The sequence below is a fragment of the Bombyx mandarina genome, chromosome 10 (genome assembly GCF_030267445.1).
Source record: "Bombyx mandarina strain Sakado chromosome 10, ASM3026744v2".
Lineage (NCBI taxonomy): Eukaryota > Metazoa > Arthropoda > Insecta > Lepidoptera > Bombycidae > Bombyx > Bombyx mandarina.
In genome coordinates, this window is record NC_143217.1 from 1,373,661 (window position 1) to 1,396,418 (window position 22,758).

General features: G+C 36.7%; 1 protein-coding gene across 3 annotated transcripts in view; it reads left to right on the plus strand.

Annotated features, from left to right (window-relative positions):
• The window catches only part of LOC114251405 (beta-1,3-glucosyltransferase), a 38,342-nt gene that overhangs the window by 875 nt on the left and 14,709 nt on the right, over nt 1–22,758 (plus strand). For 2 of the 3 annotated variants that reach the window (XM_028185648.2, XM_028185647.2), the window contains exon 2: nt 7,045–7,095. In XM_028185648.2, coding sequence (XP_028041449.2) covers nt 7,045–7,095 — 51 coding nt within the window. Of the gene's footprint in view, nt 1–6,268; nt 6,427–7,044; nt 7,096–22,758 lie in introns of those variants that run through there. The other variant, XM_028185649.2, reaches the window with a different exon arrangement.

The window sequence follows — 22,758 nt, forward strand, 5'->3', positions numbered from 1 at the left end:
AAATAGCCCGTGAGAACAAACAATTCACAGAATGAGATAAATATACAATCATACACTCTTTTATGTCCAATATTGTGGGCTTCTTCCAACATAGAATTTTATTATTCCTTATGAGCTGTTAGTTTGTTCTTTATCATTTATTTCATGTATGTGAATGATCAGTTCATTCTTTTTCTTATCCAACCACACCTGTCATGTCTCTATCTTAGTTTATTTATGTCCAGTCATTGTATGTCCTGTGAAAGAGGTTGCACACCACAACATCCTTGAATGGTCTGTTAGTTCTTTGTCATCTATTGTATTTTAAGAAGGGTATTTTAAAATGACCAGTGCCACTTCGTTGGTTTCTTTTAGAATCACACCTGTCAAGTTTCTCTTAGTTTATGTCCAGTCATTGTAGGTTGTATGTCCTATCAAAGAGGTTGCATGTCACCTTATCGGTCTATAAATGATAAGTATTTTGAAGGAAAAAAATGTTGTCATATTATTATAGATGGTAGTATATTATACTTAATGGATTGACCAAATATTGAAACACTGACTAAACTGCCCTTCAGACAAGTGTAAAATGTGCAGGACAGTGGCATCAAACAATACCGTAAGGCAACATATGCCAAAACCACTATTTGAGATGGGAATTACAGGGTGGAATAGATCATACTAAGTAGTAATAGAAGTAATAGTTTACTTCTATTACTTATTATGGTTCTTATTACGGTTATGGGGTAACCGTAATAGTGGATGAGACCAGTGTTGCATATTATGAACTATCTTCTGAGCAAATAATAATTCGGACCAATATTCTCAAGTATTTATTATGCCTCTGTTGTCTGCCTTTATGACTGATTAAGCATAACCTATGTACTATCTATCCATAACTACTTTAATAAAACGTTGTACACTAATATAGTATAAAAAAGTAAATAAGACATTAAATAAATAAAAAGCAGACTAAACAAGGTTCCTAACATAATCCACCACTCCTGTTCAAACTTGAGGCTTAGCTTATTACAGATCGCTAGTGGATTATTTTGAAAAATCTTTTTTTACCTTTCTTTTCTCTTTAGACAGGTGATCAAGCTCACGGCCCACTTATTGTTAAATGGTTACTGGAACCCATATAGACATCAAGACAGTAAATGCACCACCAATCATATTGGTCTCAGTTCTATAGTACATTGGCTGCCCCATGAAAAAACCCGAAGAAAGTATATTAATGTTTGTTTTATAAAATGCTGCACCCAATTTTTAGAATTTAGAATTTATTTTTCCCTAGTATTGGTAAAATGTGAAGCCAGTAGAGCCGTTTAGGTGGACTATGCAGTGAATAACATGTACAGAAGAAGTGAATGTATAAAAAATATCAGATAGTCTTCAATCATATTTTAGTGTATTTTTAGTGAAATATTGCAAAATATTTGAAATATTTTTTATCACAATGATATCACAATGAGAATATCTCCCCTTGCTTTTCACTGTTTTTTTCCTGTTACAGAATTTTACATTTAATTACTTAAGTAAATAAGACAGTAAACAGGAACTTTTCTGTTTTTGTAAAATATAATGCTGCAAAATATGTTGCTTTGAGAAATTTTTATTTATAGCTGGTGATAGACCCTGAGACCTGCTTCAGGATATCCTCATGGCATAATTATGTGCCTCATGATTGATTATTCATTGCTTAGTTGACCCGGACGATTGCGCTACGGATTCGATTCCCGGTCGAAGTCATGAAAGAAATTCGACTCGCAAGTGCATTTACCATCGGATCACAATTACGACCCACTAGGATGGTCCGGTAAAAACTCAGTGGGCTGATGTTATGGGCTAAGTGTCGTGCCGAACTTATCAACGAATTTGGCAAGTACGGTCACCTGTATATCGTTACTGGTAGCATTATAACTAGAAATGTCCAACAACACTGAAAGTGGATCAACTAGATCCAATTTTTTTTTCCTACCTAAACTGGTAGCCTTGAGAGGCTATGCAAGCGTAGCCGAGCTAGTAGGTGAGCTCACGGGTCTTAAACCTGACGACGTTGCTAACACTAACCCTAGCAAGAGCAGTGCTTCGCAGAAACTACCACTGGACCGGGAACGCGACCCACTGAGAAGATCCGGTGAGAAACTCAGTGGGCTGTGTCTGTGGGTTAATTTGCTCGTCGAGCTCTTCGTTGCAAGGGCCGGGTTCGACGAGAACAATGACCGGTGTTCGAGGTACCTAAAAGCACCGTTAGTGGATCGGGTGGTTCCGATATGACGTGTTTAGATCCATCAACGCGCGTCTAACGCATAGAAGGTGGCTGCATGCTGCTTTGTAGTGTAGTTAGCGACGAACACGATAGGCGTTATTGTGTCGAATAAAGAGAATTCGAGTTTACATACGAGAAAATCCTAGCCTGTTGTCCTTCATAATGTTCCTTTTTTAACATTCCACATTACAAATCATATCCTATCGTCCTACTTAACCCTCATCCTGATTCTCATCTTGATTTCCAAACTTGAATATGTGTTCTTTCACATATTCTGTCGTAAACACATTAGGCGCAATAACATATCAATATATCTGTATTGGTGTCATGTGGCTACAACGTCTAATCATGTTATACTGAACCCTATTTAACGAGACACTGTCTTGAATAATCATGTAAATTATATTGTGCTCTAAAACTAGACATTATATACGTATCCCTAATAATTTATTTGCGACAAAGACCGATAAATAATTCCGTCATAACAGCTAATGTCATATGTTCCAAATCATGCGAGTTTGAAAGGCTCTCAAGTTTTCCGGGTTAATTTGATGTAGTATCTCAGTAAGGACTCGTGGTTCGTGCAATCGTTGAAATGGCACTGCTGGTGTTAACGAAACGATTGCTTGGACGGTCTGTTTACCTTGAAATACGAAAACTAGAGGAGACAAGAAAGAGAGAGAGAGTTAGTATTAGACTTTGAATAAAGGCTTCGAGCACCGTATCTGTTAAACGGATAGGTCAATCCAATATTTTTTTTATTTTCGAGAAGATCTCCGCTAAGTCTGCTGATTGTAATATATCCTCTCCTGCGTTACAAACTTTTATTTTAAAACCAGGAGTGAAGTTCATTCCTGCTACCGCGGACAGTGTGTTTTCGTAGGTCATTTTCCTCCGGTGATCCTTACTTTGCGATAAGCGATAGCGAGCCCGTTGTAACCCATGGATTTTCGGTGTCCATAGACGGCAATAAACGCTATCAAAGAGGCCGCCCGGTCTTTTTATAGTTTCAACCACTGCACTTAAATTGTGTTGTCAATAAACTAAAATAACCGTTACTAAACTTTATGATCCTTCTATCTTGTCTATTGTCTATTTTTGATGTAAAGAATATAAATATCATGTTCACTTCCAGTGGTTACATACTTCGTGACGTCACGTATAGTAGTACCCTCAGTTTTAAAACTTGAATCACCGTTACGTGGTTCTCCCGTAAAATATTTCTTCCAAAGATGGCGATGTATTTGTTTAACAACTCGGACGTGGATTGGTAAAACTTTTTCAAGAAAAAGAGATTTTAAATTTAAGGTTTTAATTTTACTATGTACGCTTAATACTTTAAAAGTCGATAAAATCTGACGTCACCGCTGCTATTTTTATACTCGGATATGCCAATTCATAAGCTGAAACTTGCACATGTATACTAATATATTAATCTACAGTGGTTTTTACGGATGTTCCGTTATAACTGTTGAACCATGCATCCGATTGACTTGAAACTTGGTATCCATGTAGAAAATACATGTACTTAACGGATAGGCTAATATTTATATGAGTGTTGGACTCAATAATAATGACAATAAATAATAATCTTAATTTTAAATGCCCAGCGAAGCGGACGGTTACGGCTAGTAATTTAATATTTATGATCGTTTTGCTGTTTGTGTATGTGCAGTACCAGCAGTGCTTCACATCCTGAAAGTTCTCCATGATTACATGATTAGTAAGTAGGTACTCGTTTATTTAATGACACACAAATAGACAGCAAAAAAATTTAACAAAAACCTGTTTCGCCGTTAGATGTAACCTTAGACAGACGGCAGACGAGTATACGGCTTACCTATAGTCGTTAACGCTTATAAAAATCACCGTTGCCTTCTGAGGACTCCCCAAACCTCATTTGAAGAAGGACATACCATCATTCCAAGGCTGAATGGTACAACTTTTCTGTACCACTTTCTCTGTTTGTTTTAAATTTCTCATGCGTAGCAGGACTTGCGATATTAAGGTGCTTATTAAGCTGGTCGTGAAGTCTTTTCTTGGAAACCTATGTCATTATGACATACCAAATAAATGTTTCTTTTCACCAGGACATGAAGGTTTGCGTGATTTTTATCTTTTCGGGGATTAAAAGACCCACTGAATAGAAACCATGCATTTTTTTCCATCTACTTCTCTATCTCAACAGACACCCTTTATACAAATTATTAACATTAAAAGAACTAAACGTTTTTTTATTTCCTTTAACCATTATACTTCAGTGCCTTTAACGGACCAACGGATGTCACTGATTGCCAATTTATAAGAGTTAATTGCCATATGCATTAATCGGAAAGATATTAAATATTATTTGGATGCTGAAGATTGCAAACGAGCTCATTGGACAGTAGATAGTCGTCGTCGTGGCCTAAAGGATAAGACATCCGATGCATTCGTATCTAGCGATGCACAGGTGTTCGAAGCCCGCAGGCGGGTACTAATTTTTCTAATAAAATACGTACTTAACAAATGTTCACGATTGACTTCCACGGTGAAGAAATAATATCGTGTAATAAAAATCAAACCCGCAAAATTCTAATTTGTGTAATTATTGGTGGTAGGTACCACCACCCTGCCTATTTCTGCCGTGAAGTAGAAATGCGTTTCGGCTTGAAGGGTGGAGCAGCCGTTATACTGTAAAAACGGAGACCTTAGAACTGTTATCTCAAGGTAGCTGGCAACATTTAGGTACGTTGTAGATCTATGGGCCCCGGTAACCGCTTAACACCAGGTGGGCTGTGAGCTCGTCCACCTAAGCAATAAATAAAAAGAACAAATTCTCATAGGCGCTCATAGTTTTAATCAACACCCCTCCTGGTCTACTACTGCAATTTGCCTTTTGCATTCGGAAAACGGGACTTACGGTCTTATTCATTATGCATTATCTAAGCTGTATAAACCCGTTATATAATGACTTACAAAAAAGCTTATATTTAAGATGTAATGATTCCATTGTTTATTAGCTTTGATAATTATAAATTGAGCCGGTCCGTCAACAAAAAATTCCACGAGAATGTGTATTTCATTTAAGTAAGTTCTTAGTAGGTATATAGGTATATTTTTTTATTAATCCGTAATGTAGATAATTTAGTAAGTTATTATAAAACCCAGAAACATCGCAAGCGGTAACATATAAGCTTGTAGTCTTGACTTTTAGACTATTTAAAACTAAGCCCAATCCTAATTTACACAAATTACGTAATATAGGTTGCCATTTCAAGGTCTAATCGTAAGAAAATGTCTTGAGAGTTACTCAAGATCAACAATAGCGTTTCAAGGAGGCATTAATGAAAAGTGCTTATTTGAATGGGAACATTGTGAATGAGCCAATCAGTCTGATTGATCCTTTACTTAAAATTACAAATCGGATTGTTATCGGTCGCTCGTATTGTTTGAGAAACAAAAGTTTCGGTGTTCATCGATTTGTGGTTTGTTAATTACATAAATTTAAGTACATTTTCGTGTCTAAAGGCTTCGATAACTATGTACTAAATATCAAAAACAAATACTAGATAATTAAGTCCTATACTGCGTTAACCCCGATAAGCATATTCGTTCAGATAACATAGACCGACTTTTTGACTAAATAATTTATTTATTGTCGTGGTCGCGTAATAAATAATGTATTTAAAATATATGGACCATTTCGAAATTCGGACTCACGGGCCCTGTTGATATCATTGGCATTGAGGCGGCTACTAGGTACATTAGGTACATTATGAAAAAACACTACAAAATAAATGTTAATTATTAGTTTCATTTTCACCTTCGTTACAATCTGCCCAGACTATCTATCAGACTAATCTTAAAGTACCGCTGCTGTAGAGATTCATCGCGCCTCTGGCTCCTTACAGTTTCCAAATAAAAAAACCATGTTCAAACCAATTTAAATGGGAAATAACGCGGACACAATCACAAATTCTACCACCATACGACAAGGCTGCTTCTTGTTTGGAAATAATGTTAATATTAGAATAGTAAGCTAATAAATATTTGAGTCATAGTTTGAACCTCACGTTAACAAAATTAAAATTTGCTACTGAAACATACCACTGGGAAAATTCAGTACCATTTCGTAACTCGGGGGAGACGCACGTCGTACGTTCCCAAGTTTCCCGCCAACATGTACACGAGAGGTAATGCGAATTCTCATTCAAATATAACCGGATAGTATTAAATAGTTTAGTTTATTGTTTTTAGTGTTTACGATTGCTTAAATTAGCATTCTATTAATGTTGAGTATTTAAACAATAAGTCAAGTACATAACGAAAATGCTCCTCGATGAACAATGATGAATATCGAAATTGGACAATATAACAGAAGAAAATAATTATAAAGTTAGCGGCTTGAAATAAAATCCTCTTACTTTTTAATCAGCCATTTATTAAATCTGTTTAAACTGTTAATAAAATAATTCCAAATTTCAAATGACTTACTTTGAATATCGGTGTTATTTTATTTTCTTTCATTGTGCTTTTAGTAAATGTAGTTACATGACATATAATTTTATTGCCCTTGTAAGGACGGGTAAACCCTCCCGGTGTTGAGTGGTTACCGTCGCCCATGGACATCAGCAATGCCGTGGACAGAGCTAAGCCTATCCTTAAAAATATATGTATCATTTATATGTAAATCAAATAATTTTGCTTCTCACTTTGCCTAGTCATAAGGCAATTAACTATAACTCTGTCATAGAATAACTTATGATTTTCTCTAATTAATTTAATATTAAAAAATACGTATTTTATTTCAGTTAAAACGTTGGTGCTAATTCTTGCCTACATAGAGTATGTGTCGAGTTTTGGTAAGTTTCTTTTTCTCCATAGTATTCAATTATTTAACTAAGTTGTATCTTTGGTGTCCTCTTTGTAATGATCGGTTAGTAAATCACCGTATTCACTGACAAGCATATTTGTTAATTATTTACTGTTCATTAATTGTATTCGAATATACGTCATTTTAGTTAAAAATAATGTATGTAGCTAATTATATTTTCATTGATCAAATTATTGAAGACAAAACATAACTAAGACTTCATTAACTAAAGTCGATACAATATCTACTATTTATCTATCGAAGCAGACACTATATTAATTTTATTAATATATTATAATAGGTTTAATATTCATTGAAATTTTTGAAGCAAAACATAACCATGACTTTATTAACTAAAGTTGATACAATTTCTGCTATATATCTGTTGGAGTGATGTGCGCGACGGTGAGGGTACAGCACTAATACTAACGTGGATACAAGCTTACACGTCTACAACGTAAATGCCGCCACCCACCTTGAGATATCAGTTCTAAGGTCTCAGTATAATTACAACGGCTGCCCCACCCTTCAAACCGAAACGCATTACTGCTTCACGGCCGAAATAGCCAGGGTGGTGGACCTGTGCGGACTTACAAGATATCCTACCACCACTATATTCCCAAATTCCGCTGCCATCTTGAGACAACGTTGTCTACTCTGTAGACTTCTACAATACCCAATAGTAGAACTGTTTAGATAACAATAGGGAATTCGCTAATGGTAATGCTAAGACTACAATTACTAATATGAAAGAAACAGTAATAGCTTCAGAGTCGCGGACACTTTTTTCTAATTAATAGATGGAAATTATTATTATCATCATCATCATCAGAGGCATTACCGACGCTGGTCAGGCTTTAGACCTGTCCAGTAAAATACTCCAGAACAGAAAATACTATTCATAATATTGGAAACAATAATCATTAAGATTATGAACTTAAGATAGCTATTTCTGCCGTGAAGCAGTAATGCGTTTCGGTTTGAAGGGTGGGGCAGCCGTTGCAACCATATTGAGACCTTAGAACTCATTCGCGTAGTGGGTGGCGGCATTTGCGTTGTAGATGTCTATGGGCTCCGGTAATTACTTAACACCAGGTGGGCTGTGAGCTCGTGCATCCATCAATGCAATAAAAATAATTTTCAACAGCCGTAATGAGACTCTTAGGGTTGTTGGAATTGGAAAAATTACTTTGCAGAACGAAGCCTTATCCATAGTCCACCCATACCGATACACCATAGCAAAAGACTTTTCGGAGAACACATTTTAGGTCCAGACAACGCGAAGAATTTCTGCACAAGTACCTACTCAGCTCACAGGCAAACATAAGCTCAATGTGATTCACAGTGACTGATTTGAACTCCCACGGTTGCCTCATATAAATAATGATCAAAATGCTATGAACATTGTCTCCCACTTCAGTCTCGAATTTTCCGACCAATTGATGCATAAGTAACCAGCCACTGTGCTGTTGAAATCATCTATTAAAAATAAATATTTAATCTAGACATAATTTGACACTTTGATTATTGAATCGCGAAAAATACACGGCTTTACGTTTCCATACGATTAGTCGCGTCTCATCGGCTGCCTCAAGACTCATGCTCCGTTAAATACTGATCAGTCCTTTCGTTACTTGAAATAAAATATGATCTATTATTCATCCTGCAGGCTAAAACGAAGTAAGGATTTTTATCATTCTTTTGACGATGTAGATTTTTTGTTAGTTAAATGGGGGCTCGTGCTAATGGACAACCTGGCGTTAAGTGGTTATTGGTGCCAATAGACATCAGCAACGTAAATGTTGCTACTTTTTATTTTGAGTCTCAGTTTTATAGTACAATGGCTGCCCCACTCTTCAGACCGCAATGCATTACTGCTTCACGGCAGAAATAGGCAGGGTGCTAGTACCCAACCGTCAGTAATTAAGCAAAGCATAATTTTTCCTGGTTTGATTTTTATTTCACGATGATATTCCCTCATTGTGGAAGTCATTTGTGAACTTGTTTAACTAAGGTGGGTGGCACGGCATTTACATTGTAGATGTCTATGGGCTCCGGTAACCACTTAACATCAGGTGGACCGTGAGCTTGTCTAACCATCTAAACAATTAAAAAAAAAACTTGAATATGTATCTAGTATTGCTGACGTCCATTAGTGGCTGTGGCCGTTTAAAAGCAAATGAGCCGTGTGCTCGTCCAATATTTTGTTAGTAAAAGATTATATTATAGTTTAACGTTTTTATTCATAAACAACTACAGAATGGCATCGGACGTCTGTAGGTTTTCGTGTCCTTGGAAATAGTTATCCAGATGTCGTCTAGCGTTTAGCCTCAGATATTATCTTTTCACAGTGTGATATTATCTCAGCCGATATTATCAAATCACAGGTGGTAATTTATCGTAAAACCTACAGCGAGAACAATTGGTTTCACATAACAAATAAACAATTACCTTGTAATTACATAATTGAATTAGGATTCCGAATTGGAACTCATTAAAATACAATAGCAATGTTTCCACTTAACTTTGCTTAAATGCGAAACAGGATCGGGCGTCACATCACTTTGTGTATCAACTTTAAAGTGATTCACATAGTCCTGTTCTCTGCACAGGGTAGATAGATTTTTTTTAAAAATAAAGACGAATATTTTATATATATTTTTAGTGGTGGTAGGAGCTCTTGCGAGTCCGCGCGGGTACGTACCACCACCCTGCCTATTTCTGCCGTGAACCAGTAATGTGTTTCGGTTTGAAGTGTGGGGCAGCCGTTGTAACTATACTTGAGACCTTAGAACTTGTATCTCAAGGTGAGTAGCGCATTTACGTCGATGTCTATGGGCTCCAGTAATCACTTAACACCAGCTGGGCTGTGAGCTCGTTCACCCATCTAAGGAATAAAAAAAAATGCAATATGGAAAATAAAATCTTTACAGAATATCTAATAGCACCAACGATTACTTAACGATTAATATGCTAATTGTGCCCAAATAACACAATAAGACTTAACCCAATTTCCGATTTTTTTAACAATCCCATAGTTTAAAAAAACTTAGAAATTGAACTATATAGTAACTAACGGCTTAAGTAAACATAATACTTTCTAAAGGTGCTTAACAACGATCTAAGCGTATACTTAGCGAAGTCAAGCATGTAGTTACTTCGTTTTCGTATAATACGTCCCGTAGGAAGCTTAAAGACTTTTAGACTTACTCGTAAGAATGAAAGCTTGGTGAAGTTCTTCGACATCAAACACAAATCACGTTATATGTTCTTACATTTTATGGGTCTTTTGTTAAAAGTAATATAATTATTTATAAAAACACTGTTACAGTTTAATCTCGTGTTTGTTTTTCGTCGTGATTTTTTTATTATTTTTTTATTGCTTAGATGTGTGGACGAGCTCACAGCCCACCTGGTGTTAAGTGGTTACTGGAGCACATAGACATCTACAACGTAAATGCGCCACACACCTTGAGATATAGTTCTAAGGTCTCAGTATAGTCACAACGGCTACCCCACCCTTCAAACCGAAACGCATTACTGCTTACTGCTTCACGGCAGAAATAGGCGGGGCGGTGGTACCTACCCGTGCGGACTGACAAGAGGTCCTACCACCAGTAATTACGCAAATTATAATTTTGCAGGTTTGATTTTTTAAATTATATCCGAACTTTATTTATTTCCTACTATATACAAAAAATGTAGGAGAGAAAGCTGTTGTTACGTGTATGTTACTTAGTAAAATGTTATGTTGAAGACAATTATATAAATAAATTCGTGTCATAAATTAAATGGTATTCTGGTTACGGCTTTATTAATACTAGATCATGAGTTATCTCATCAAATTGATGACCAAATGAATGAAAGATACCCTTAAAATCATGACCTAACAAAAGTCTTTGATTACAAATTGTTGTCGTGAATAGTTTAAAATCGTTGATCGATAAACTAAAAATAATGCCTAAATAATAGGCTGTTTTCATGTAACAACTTCAAATTGTACGACGCTCGAACGTAAACTAATAATTTTGGATTCCACAGGGTGCTATTCTGAAGCTTGTATCGTACCTACGACTTATGAGGTTAAGTGGTTTTAGAAAATAATTGCATATCATAAGATATGAAAATTTGTTTAGTGTGTTTTGAAAAATCGCCCCTTTATTTTGCCTTTGCAGCGAATTAATGCGAAGCAATTGCTTTTGAGTTGCTGGTCTCCTTCGGAGGCGCTCGAGCAGTTGTTAGCAAATCCCACCCCTCCTGTCCACCTGTCCTGGTGAAACTGGAAAGGCCTTCGGGCCACCAGTAATCTTTCAATCATAAAAAAGGCGAATTAATTCATCAAAAAGACTGGTAAAAACTTTATCTTAAATCATTCTCTCACTGCTGGTATTTTCAGGTTTGCAGTGCTGCGTTGTCCTGAATTTTCACGTGCCTAGTGATCAGACTATTTTTTAGCTTTCTGAATTTTTGCTTTCGGCTTACTCACGAATAATAAATAGTCTCTCCACACAATGCATTCCACTTTATAAAATATCCATAAAGAGTACTTAATTTATAATTGAATTCCAAAATCAAACACAATCAAGTTTGTAGGAATTTTATTCATACCAAAGGCCAATTTATTCAACCATCTTTGATAACATACCTTATTTTACAAGCATTTATTTTGCCATTAGAAATTTCATCTCTGCTCGTTGTGTTTATCATTATTCATTAATATTCTTAAACAATTTACAAAAAGACTAAAATAATAAAAAAATGCTACGGCTAAGCGTCCAAAGAGCGAACATTCAAAATTAATAAATATTTGGCGAACTAAAACAATAGGAACGAAATTCAATTAACAGAACACACCGCTAGCCGATTCAAACTCAATTACGTACATTCGACGTCTAATTCTCGATTGTAATGGTCGAAATAAGCATGACGACTTTATTAATAGGTTGTGAATTTTCTTAAAAAATGCGAAGAAGTTTTTTCCCTAACCTATTTATTGAATGTTGTTCAATTAAACGACGGCTAGAAGTAGCTCTCATTTACATAGACCTTTGTAAATACTTCAGTGCTCATTTATCACTAATGACGTTGATTTTCAATTGGTAATGACAGGTCTTAAAGCCTCGGTCAAATCAAAACCACACACTTCTAGACTGTGAGATTGTTAATCTGATTCGAATATGTCTAGAGGCCAAAGTGATTGTCACTTTTTATTTTTTTAGGAACCGCATCCATAATCATGGCAACTTTATGCTTATATTCTGCGGTCGAAAATTAGATAACTCGACTCGCTACGGTTAAAATTTAGTTTGGTATTTTGTGGACTTTGATTTTCGACGGGGTGCAATTTGAATATTCTATAGCCGTTTGTGGTAAACTTTATTTGTATGTGTGCGTTTACTGTTCAATGTTGACATTTTGAATAGAGTATTCTCACATGAACAGTAGTAGTATAGAAAATTTTAAAATGAATTGTTTCAGCTACTGACATAACATAAACAAAAACGAATGTTAATTTGCTGAGCCGAGCGTACATATTTGTTGTATCACCAAATTTATATTAACACTAGCCGTAATCGCCCGCTTCGTTGCGCATTTAAAATCGACATTATTTATTGTTATTATTATTAGGGAGTCCAACACTCATATAAATATTAGCCTATCCATTAAGTACAATTATTTTCTACATGGATACCAAGTTTCAAGTCAATCGGATGCATGGTTCCGTAGTTATAACGGAACATCCGTAAAAACCACTGTAGATTTATGTATTATTAGTATAGACGTTGTATTGTATAGGCATATGTACATAGATTAATTTGCAACTGATCAGACAAATTAACGCATGCTCTTGAAGTACTAGTATTAAATAGATCTATGTCGAGATATATGTTTACAAAAAATCTCAAAATATCTTGCGTTCTCGTAAAAAAACGTAATCTGTCTATAGATAGTAGAAGCGATAGGATTCATCAGGAGAGTTTAGATTTCAGTAACTTTCTTTACCTTTTGATAGCTCAAAATAAATATATGTCGTGGATAACGACTTTTAGTTGTCGTGGATAACGACTTTTAGTAATATTAAGACGGTGGTTTTGATTATTATTTTAAATGATGAAATGTTGTTTTGATAAATATCACATAATGAAGGGTAGACTCCGTAACGCCACAGTATAAAATGGCGGTACGTGGACAGAGTCGTGGCATTCGTGTCAGACAGTGATTCCGTCCGTCTCAGCAGTGAGTCTCTGACAGTCAGTCAGTCAGTCGGTCTGTCGGTATGTGCAACGAAACTGTCGGTTTATCCTGTCATTGTGAAAGTTGTGTGTGTTGAGTTTCAATAATTATTATTGAAAAGTTTTATTGACTAAACTGAGTTCAATCGAATACGAGTGATGACGAAACTACCGCTCAGCCATCCCTGACGTGTGCCGACATATATATATCAGTAATGATCATTTGTACCAAAATATGGGGACGTCCACAAGCGTCCACACGAGGAATTTTTTGCTACTTTATAACAGACCAGCAGTACCTGTCCGCTTCGCTGGCCATTTAAAATGAACATTATTATTTCTCACCCCCACAAAGATTCTCATCATTAACGCCCCCGCAACTGGTGTAGGGAGTCCAACACTCATATAAATATTAGCGTATCCATTAAGCACGTGTATTTTCTACATGGATACTAAGTTTCAAGTCAATCGGATGCATGGCTCAGTAGTTATAATGGAACGTCCGTAAAAACCACTGTACATTTATATATTGGTATAGAAATATTAACATAAATATATTGTTATAAGGTCCAATCATTTCGTAAACGTGCAATATCTACATCGCCTTATATTAAATTCCAGTCGGGAATACTAAACCGCTTGCAGCGGCACGTCGACTGTTTCTGTATAGATTAAATCTTCCATCCCGAACGTCCAAATCTGATAAAGTGTCGTCGTAATGCGAACAATTCTAATATTGCAGTTTGAATCTATTTAATTTGTATTGTTAGTCTATTGTAATTGTAGACACGAACTAAAAATGAATAGTTTTATTTATTTATTACAAAACAACTACATAGGTATCTATTGAACCATCTTATATTAAACTAGCGGCCCGCACCGGCTCCGCTCGGGTCTTTAATAAAAATTTCAACGATATTTGACGTTGTTTTATTTTTTTAATAAAAGAACACTTATCGCGGCATAACTGTAATAGTCAGACATATGCTGTCGTGACACTATTTGTCAATAATAATGTGTTCTACAAAGTCTTAGTACATTATTTTATTCTTTCATCAATAATTTTCGCAGGGCACGCGATTTAAATAATATTTTAGGACATTTTTTTACACCTTGGGTTATATTATTGGAGTCTTAGTAAGGATTCCTAAGCTTTTCAAAAAAGATTATAGCTTATGTCACTTGGGAATAGGGTAGCTTCCAAACAGTGAAAGAATTTTTCAAATCGGTTCAGTAATTACCGAGCCTATTCAATACAAACAAACAAACAAATCTTTCCTCTTTATAGTATTAGTATAGATGACCGTTGCAAATCTGTATTCGTACTAACAAATAGCAAAACAAAAGGTAATTTATTTTCAATCTTTATTGCTTATGCTAAAATTTAAATCTGTATCAATAAACTTTTCATAATAATGATAAAATTATATTATGTAACGGACGTGACGTCAGCTGTCATGCCCTGCCGCCAGCCAAGCCGCCAAGCCGTATTAACACGCCCCCTTCCGCCACCGCCACCGCCGTCGCCGCCAGCCAAAGCCAACGAAGGGGGGATAGTGTTAATAAAACAAGCCATGCCAGCCATTTATAGATGCTTTCTGCATTCTCGCACAAATAAAAGAACTTGTCGTTACGCTGCTGGTTTTTATTGTCACATCATTTGCAACAATCAGAAGTGGCATAAAGAAATGAAACAACATCATATACACGCTCAGATCTCTCGGTATTCTGACGAGTTTGAAGAAGATGAAGCTCCTATTCCACTGGCGAGGAAGGTGTTGAAAAATTTGCTTCAGAAGGAGGTCCACAAGGCGATGCTTGAGCTACAGGATGAAGAACCTGGAACAATCAAACCAAAGGAATATCGACGTCGTCGGACGAAGAGCGCCCGCCGCTTCCATCATTCTGGTTCACGTGGACGGAAACTAGAAGAGCAACAACGTGGATAAACCCACTGTGCGGCACTACGAGCTTCACGGCGCTTCACGAGATTCACGGCTACGAGCTTCCTTCTCCCTGCCTGCGATGCTGCTGCGCGGCGAAGACAGCTACATCAAAGTCATCAACATGGGCTCTGAGACCATCATGTGGCCGCCGGGCGAGGTTCTGCCGAGGGCCAACAGCTGCGAGGAGCCACAGCCAAACAAGCCAGGTGTGTTGCATTTCTACTTGCCCTAGCCATGCCATTACAAATATTTCGAGATTTGTGGGTAGAAATAAAAAAAAATTAAAAGGAGCCATTAAATAATAAGGGTCATTAAGATTTAAAAAATACAGTATAAGCATTGTTTTAATACGAATACACATGATTTAGGTATTGCCAATTTAGTCCAAATGCAAATTAAGCTTACTAGTGATCAGCCCGTGTATCGCCACCTTTACTTTCTCATAATGAACAAACGATAGCTAAATCTATAGCTAATTAACTTTTAGATGCCGGCATTATAAAATAATCTGAAGCTAGTCATGCTTCACCAGTGGTCTTATTAAGAAACAGAACGGCGACAGTAGGCTATGTGTTGATTATCGTGCGTTAAACGCTATGGTAAAATATAAAAGTATCCACCGAACAGTACTTCACGAGTTTAGATTTAGCCCAGGGCTACCATAAATTAAGCATTGTGCCAGACAAACAACTGCTTTCATTACGCCGCAAGGTCATTATTTCGAGTACACTAGAATTCCTTTTGTTTTAGCAAATGCGCCATCTGTATTCATGCGTTTCTTCTTTTTCTCCACCTTATTCCAGTAGGTGGGGTAGTTAAATGCGTTTAATAAATAAAATAATTGAGTCTGTGGGTAGAAAAGAAATGGGTAAAAATAAATGTAGGTCAAATCGAGATACTTGAATTTGAAACGATTTACCTCTACCCTCAGTTGGTATAAAATCAGGTTCAATAATTGAGAAAGTACTTGGGAAATTTTATGGTGGAGACTTAAAATTATGAGTAAATACTCATTCTTGGAGAAATAAGTCACTTATTGAGGTCATGAAATATCTTCAGACTGTATACAGCCGGGTGCAACAAAAATTGACGGCCGTTTCGCAGTTTCCTGTCCCAAATAATGCTCATAGTGTGGGACAGTTTATTGGTTATGTGTTACTTTCGAAGTTTATTCCCAGTTTTGCCGTGATTGCGCGTCCATTAACTGAGTTAAGAAAAAAGAAAAAGAAAAGATAAATCATGGGTGTGGGGCCGTGAACATAACACGAATTTCGAACAACTGAAAAACAGTTTATGTTCCAAACCTATGCTAGCTCTGTATAATCCTATGCTTCTTACAGAAATATAAACCGATGCGTGTAACTTAGGAATTTCTGGTATACTATTACAAAAACAAACTGACAACTCACTGCGGCCTGTTATGTATTTTAGCCGGGTTACTAGGAAGGAAGAGTGTGTATCATAGTTAAGAGCTCATAACCTGTCGGTCGTACAATCGCTACGTAGGTTCCGTGTTAGGTAAACATGATATAGTAGAAACTGATTGTACTGTGGTTTGTGCTGTATACCACGCATTGCGCGATGGTGAGTTTTGAAAGAAGATTATGACATTAGTGTTGAGTATAGACCTGGTGAACGTATGGAACATTTGTAGACGCGCTTAATAGGCATCCTGTTGACATGATGAACGTGCATCGTCTTGGTTACTGATTGATTCTGTACTGTGCAATGTCAGGACGAAAAGCTTGGTTCGATTATAAAACAAACTATACTAACATTATAAAGCTGAAGAGTTTGTTTGTTTGAACGCGCTAATCTTAAGAACTGCTGGTCCGATTTGAAAAATTCTTGCAGTGTTAAATAACCCATTTATTGAGAAAGGTTATAGGCTATATAACGCTAAGACCGCTAAGACCATCACTGTGTCACGCTAAGACCAATACAAACGAAGTACCAGTAAAGAATATTTCAAAATCGGGTTATTTTCCCTTGAGAGCTTTCGGTGCGTGCGCTGCAGAAAGATCTAAAAAAAAATTCCGCGATAGCATATGTCTATATGTTAAGGTTGGCTCACTATAACGTTTTTTTATGCTAACCAAATTTGTTCTAAAATAAAACATTATTTGAGAACTACATTCCACGCGGACGAAATCGCGCTGATGTTAAAAATAATTATGAACTAGTTCGAAAAACTTTTAACGGAAACAGACTCGCAGTCCCTTCGGCTAAATGGAAAATTGTACAAATGCACTATCACGACATTTGTCACGTGGATCTAAATCATCGTTTAGCTTTGATTAAAAGCCAATATTGGTTTCTTAAAACAACACAATTAAAAGTAGCAGCGGCTACAAGCCTTGTGATTTAATCTTTGCGCGCTCTGGTAGGTGAATATGTGATGTTTCGGTTCAATAATGACACACAACATTAATATAAAAAAATGCTCATGTTTATAAGAAACGGGATTTTGTATCGTAGAGACAGGCTTCAACTGGTTAGTAGTGCCGCTAGGATTAATACCAAATAAGACGATTTGTACTCAGGTCCGTATGTAGTAACTAAAGTAGTAGGTAACAATCGGTATCGAATTAGAAGTATATCTAAAAGGTTTACGAAGTTATAAAAACTTCATTGGCTTGGTATCAACAGATTCATTAAGGCCCTATAAAAGTATAGCCTGTATAGCCCATGTGTCCGATAACGCTAGTAGGTCCGATGAGCAGCTCTAAACTGAAGACCTTATTGATTTATTTGAGAACTAAATGTTTTTGTGTGTTCCCCATTGCGGGAGCAATTGTTGCAGGATGGCCGAATGTAACGGACGTGACGTCAGCTGTCATGCCCTGCCGCCAGCCAAGGCGCCAAGCCATATTAACACGCCCCTTCCGCCACCGCCACCGCCGTCGCCGCCAGCCAAAGCCAACGAAGGGGGGACAGTGTTAATAAAACAAGCCATGCCAGCCATTTATAGATGCTTTCTGCATTCTCGCACAAATAAAAGAACTTGTCGTTACGCTGCTGGTTTTTATTGTCACATCATTTGCAACAATTATTTAAAAATAGCCCAAGTTTGTCTAATATTTAAATACGGTGTTTAACAAGTATATTATGCATATCAAATCACGAATCAATTTCTATTCTCAAAGGAGCTAGTTCAAGTGACTTCGCTCCGGTTCTTTCATTAACCCACAGACACAGCCCACTGAGTTTCTCACCGGATCTTCTCAGTGGGTCGCGTTTCCGATCTGGTGGTAGATTCTGCGAAGAGCTGCTCCTGCTAGGGTTCGTGTTAGCAACGTCGTTAGGTTTGAGCCCCGCGAGCTCACCTACAAGCTCGGCGAATCTAGAATAACCCCTCGAGGTTACTAGCATAGGGAAAAAAAGACTTCGCCAAAATAGCAGACAATAAATAGTCAAGGAAAATTGAAACTTGCAACTAAGGCTTCAAGCCATTCGATATGGCAATCCCTTAGGATTGGCCCCGTGAAATCCGTGTGATGTGATCTAGAATTATTGATACCACGATCCCCTGCAGAGACTTTCACACCTTGTCTTCGTACCGGTTCGCTGCACATAGTACTTTTCGAATTTCATATCTTGATGTTGAAATACCGTCTGTATAATAACCCTTCAATAAAATAAACGGTTATATGTTTTTTCTCTTTCACTGGTAGCTTCATGTATTGATGATGTTATAGGCTCACACTATACTGCCTTATCTATTATCATCGTAATGAAGAATGCGATCTGACTTTAACACGAATGCTTCAGGATGAGCGCCAACATTGATATTCCAATGTATCTGTTCCTTTCCCATTTAATAACGCAACATTATTGTTAATTGAAAAAACAAAGTTGGATATTAAAGATTACAATAGACGAATGTAGAAACTACATTAGTGCTTCGGCTGGAGTACGTAAATCGGAATTCCTTGCGTAATAGGTTTCCCGGAAACTCTAGACCCGGATAGAGTTACCATAAACTTGAAATACTATGACAACTTTTCAAAAGAGTAACATGAACTAATTGTATCTTCTAGATATGTTTAACCTACATACAACAACAGATGTGTTAAACATATTTTTTAATTTTATTTCATAGTTGGGGGGACGAGCTCACAGCCCACCTGGTGATAAGTCGTAACCGGAGCCCATAGATATCTACAACGTAAATGTCGCCACCCACCTTGAGATATGAGTTCTAAGGTCTCAAGGTATAGTTACAACGTCTGCCCCACCCTTTAAACCGAAACTCATTACTGCTTCACGGCAGAAATAGGCAGGGTTGTGATACCTACCCGTGCGGACTCACAAGAGTAATATTATCGTTTTTTGTGATCCTTTTAATTTGTACAACTGTTAAAACCCAATCCAAGTGTTATTAAAGCTGCTATAAAAATAGAAAGGTAAAAGAACACCTAAAAAGATTAGGTTTCCCGAAATATTTCACAAAATAATGGTGATCGTTCCGGCAATGGTGGCGGCTAGTTTCAACCCCGCCTTTATATAGAATTCAGTAGCTTGTTACATCCGGTGTCCCACAGGATACCCGATGGAGATCGGTCGATCGGTGCGAATCTAACGAATAATTCAACATTTTCAGTGCAGTTTCTACCTTCAACTCTTCTAAAAAATAATGGAAGGCTTCAACGATTGAACCAAATCGAGAATTTAGTAATTATGTTCTTATGAAATGTATTTAATTTTAATCATGCTTGTAATGAATTTTGATAATTTCTATGCGTTGTTGAAGCGTTGATCGTAAATCGTAGTCGTTCGTTCCAATTTTATTAATGACGTAATTGTTACTTGTCATCTGTCAAGTAGTGACAGTTCGGGTCATGACAACTTTTATAATGGCGGGCTCATCAAAATGAAAGGTCTTATTGCAATACCTTAATTTTTTCATTCAATTTTTACAGGGACACTATGTGGATATATTCCACAGGGTGTGTTTCTTTTCGTTTTGTAACTAGTCCGAAAAAGAGAATGAGTTGGAATCTTTCAAGATTGAGTTTTTATTAAGACTAGTGATCCCGCAGTAGTCGAAATTCGACTATAATAATTAATTGAAATTGTAAGTTTGTACACTATTATGATTGCTTTTTATACTTCTATAATCACAAATTTCGCCAAGGCTACACTATAAAAAAATATTAATAAAGACAAACAATATTTAATCTATTTTCAATTTGACCACAGACGTCAAGAACAAAAGTTTAACAATAAATTGTATGCATGCGTGTGTGCGTCAAATACATGGTATATAGTGTGTGTAATATTTTCTTTATTGATTTAATGTATCTTTTATGCATTATTTAAAAAATATATTAACATTGTGCACTTCTTCTCTATATTCTGTATAAGTGAAAAATTTTATACTCCTCCGTTCGCGCAATTTTCGTAAAAAGGGATACAAAGTTTTTGCTTCACGTATTAATATATAGATTTAAAGTATAAGTGCTGTGGGCTCGCACTGATGCGTCACGACGCGGCGTCTTCCTTCTTATTTTTGTCGCTAAGCCATCATACGCATCGATAGCCCACTGAGTTTCTCGCCGAATCTTCTCAGTAAGTGGGTGGTAGATTCTACGAAGCACTGCTCTCGCTACGCTTATTGTTAGCAAATTCTCTCAGGCTAAGCCCGTGAGCTCACTTACCCGTCCGGGCGTAGCTGAAATAGCCCCCTAAACTACTACTGAATACGTAAGAAAAAAATCGATTTTAACTAAAGGTTTAGTATTTTTTCAATTCAGTAGGAACTACGACGTTAGGTTTCTAGTCGGACTGTGGCATTCATTTTGTAGTGTCCATTGGCTTCACCGCCTTTGCATTTGGCTCCATACCTACTTTGTGTAATGCAATCACAGCGATTCGGTTCTCTTTATCACCCCAATCCATTTTAATATCGCAAAATATTGTACAATGTATTGGCGCCAAAATGAGAAAACTCAATGAGCTATCGTATAAAAATGACAGATTCCAAATTCAAATGTAATATTTTGTTTATTTTTAATTGTAACAGTATTTATGGCCAGACTAAGTAAATATAAAAATGAATTGCTGTTCGTTAGTCTTACTAAAACTCGAGAACGGCTGGACCGATTTGGCTAATTTTGATCTTGAATTATTCGTGGAAGTCCAGGGAAGGTGTAAAAGGTGAGAAAATATAAAAAAGCTCGGAATTATATAAAAACAAACAATTTTGTTTTTCCTTTGATGTGTCTTTTATTTATCGATTGAGGCACTACGAAGTCTGCCGGGTCAGCTAGTTACGAATAAATATCACATTATACTTGTTCACGAGTGCTCACAAGTAATATTTGGCTAGCAGTGTTCGACATTAACGGCATGACAGTTGATATTATTATTCAATTGCTTATGCTGTCTAATAATAATATCTTTAGTAATCTTTACTCATTGGTCTGGCAAATTCGAATACCACACGATAATTTTACTAAATATATAGTCTACAATCCAGTATAGTCTAGAATCAACTATTATTGGAAGTATGGAGGATTTCATCAGTTTTCGCTGGGCGGTCACTGTACTCTCCTACAATGACTTACACTGTATTGTATTGGAATGATTTATTCATCAAGTTCATCCGAAGGACATACTGAAATATAATTATTACCTTGTTCATAACTTCGAAGTAAGCTTATAAAATCGTAAAATGTACGGCGTGTGTCTTCAAAGTGACAATCTGTTAAACAAATAGCGCATTATTTATAAGCACTTACCGTAAACGAATAATTTAGGCACGTCTATATTTTTTTTTCAATGTAGATCGAGTCTGTAAGAAATGAATTGAATAATATATTGTATACTTCATTGAAAGAAATCTTTTTTTTTAATGAGTCGCTGATGTTGAAGTCTGGCTTTTTATTGCTTTGGTGTCTTCGTATTAATTTCTATGATGTAGGTACGACTCGCTGTTTGGTCTCTTGTTAGCTAAGTACTTAAGGATTTTCCATGTTTGTGTTAACTTTTTACTCCTCTCGTCCTATCTCCAGTGCAGTCGTAGCCGGCACTATTTATTCGAACAAATATTATTTATTCGTAGAGTGCCGGATAAAGTCAGAGCGAGGCCAGTAGTCAGTGTTAACTTCTTGTTCATCGCTACACTCTTGACAGAATGGTTATGGTCGTCATGTTTTCAGTATTGAGTTTTACAACCTGGCGCCACTCTGGCTGCGCGTCTGGTGCTTAAATGCAGAGGGAAATTTATTGCAGCTTTAACCTGGTTAGTCTACCTGATGAGGGATTTGACGCGCGGCCTGGTACTCTCTACTCTCTCCTGTACCACCAAGCTCTCGGTTGAAAGATCCGTACCCCTCGATACATGTCCAAAATATCAGGAAACGAGACTGCAGGAGAGTGGCTTTTAAATGTTTTCAGTTTTGAAGAATTAACTCATTGATGCGAAATGCAGTCCAGGATGTTCCGACCATTTAACAAAAGGGAACAGCT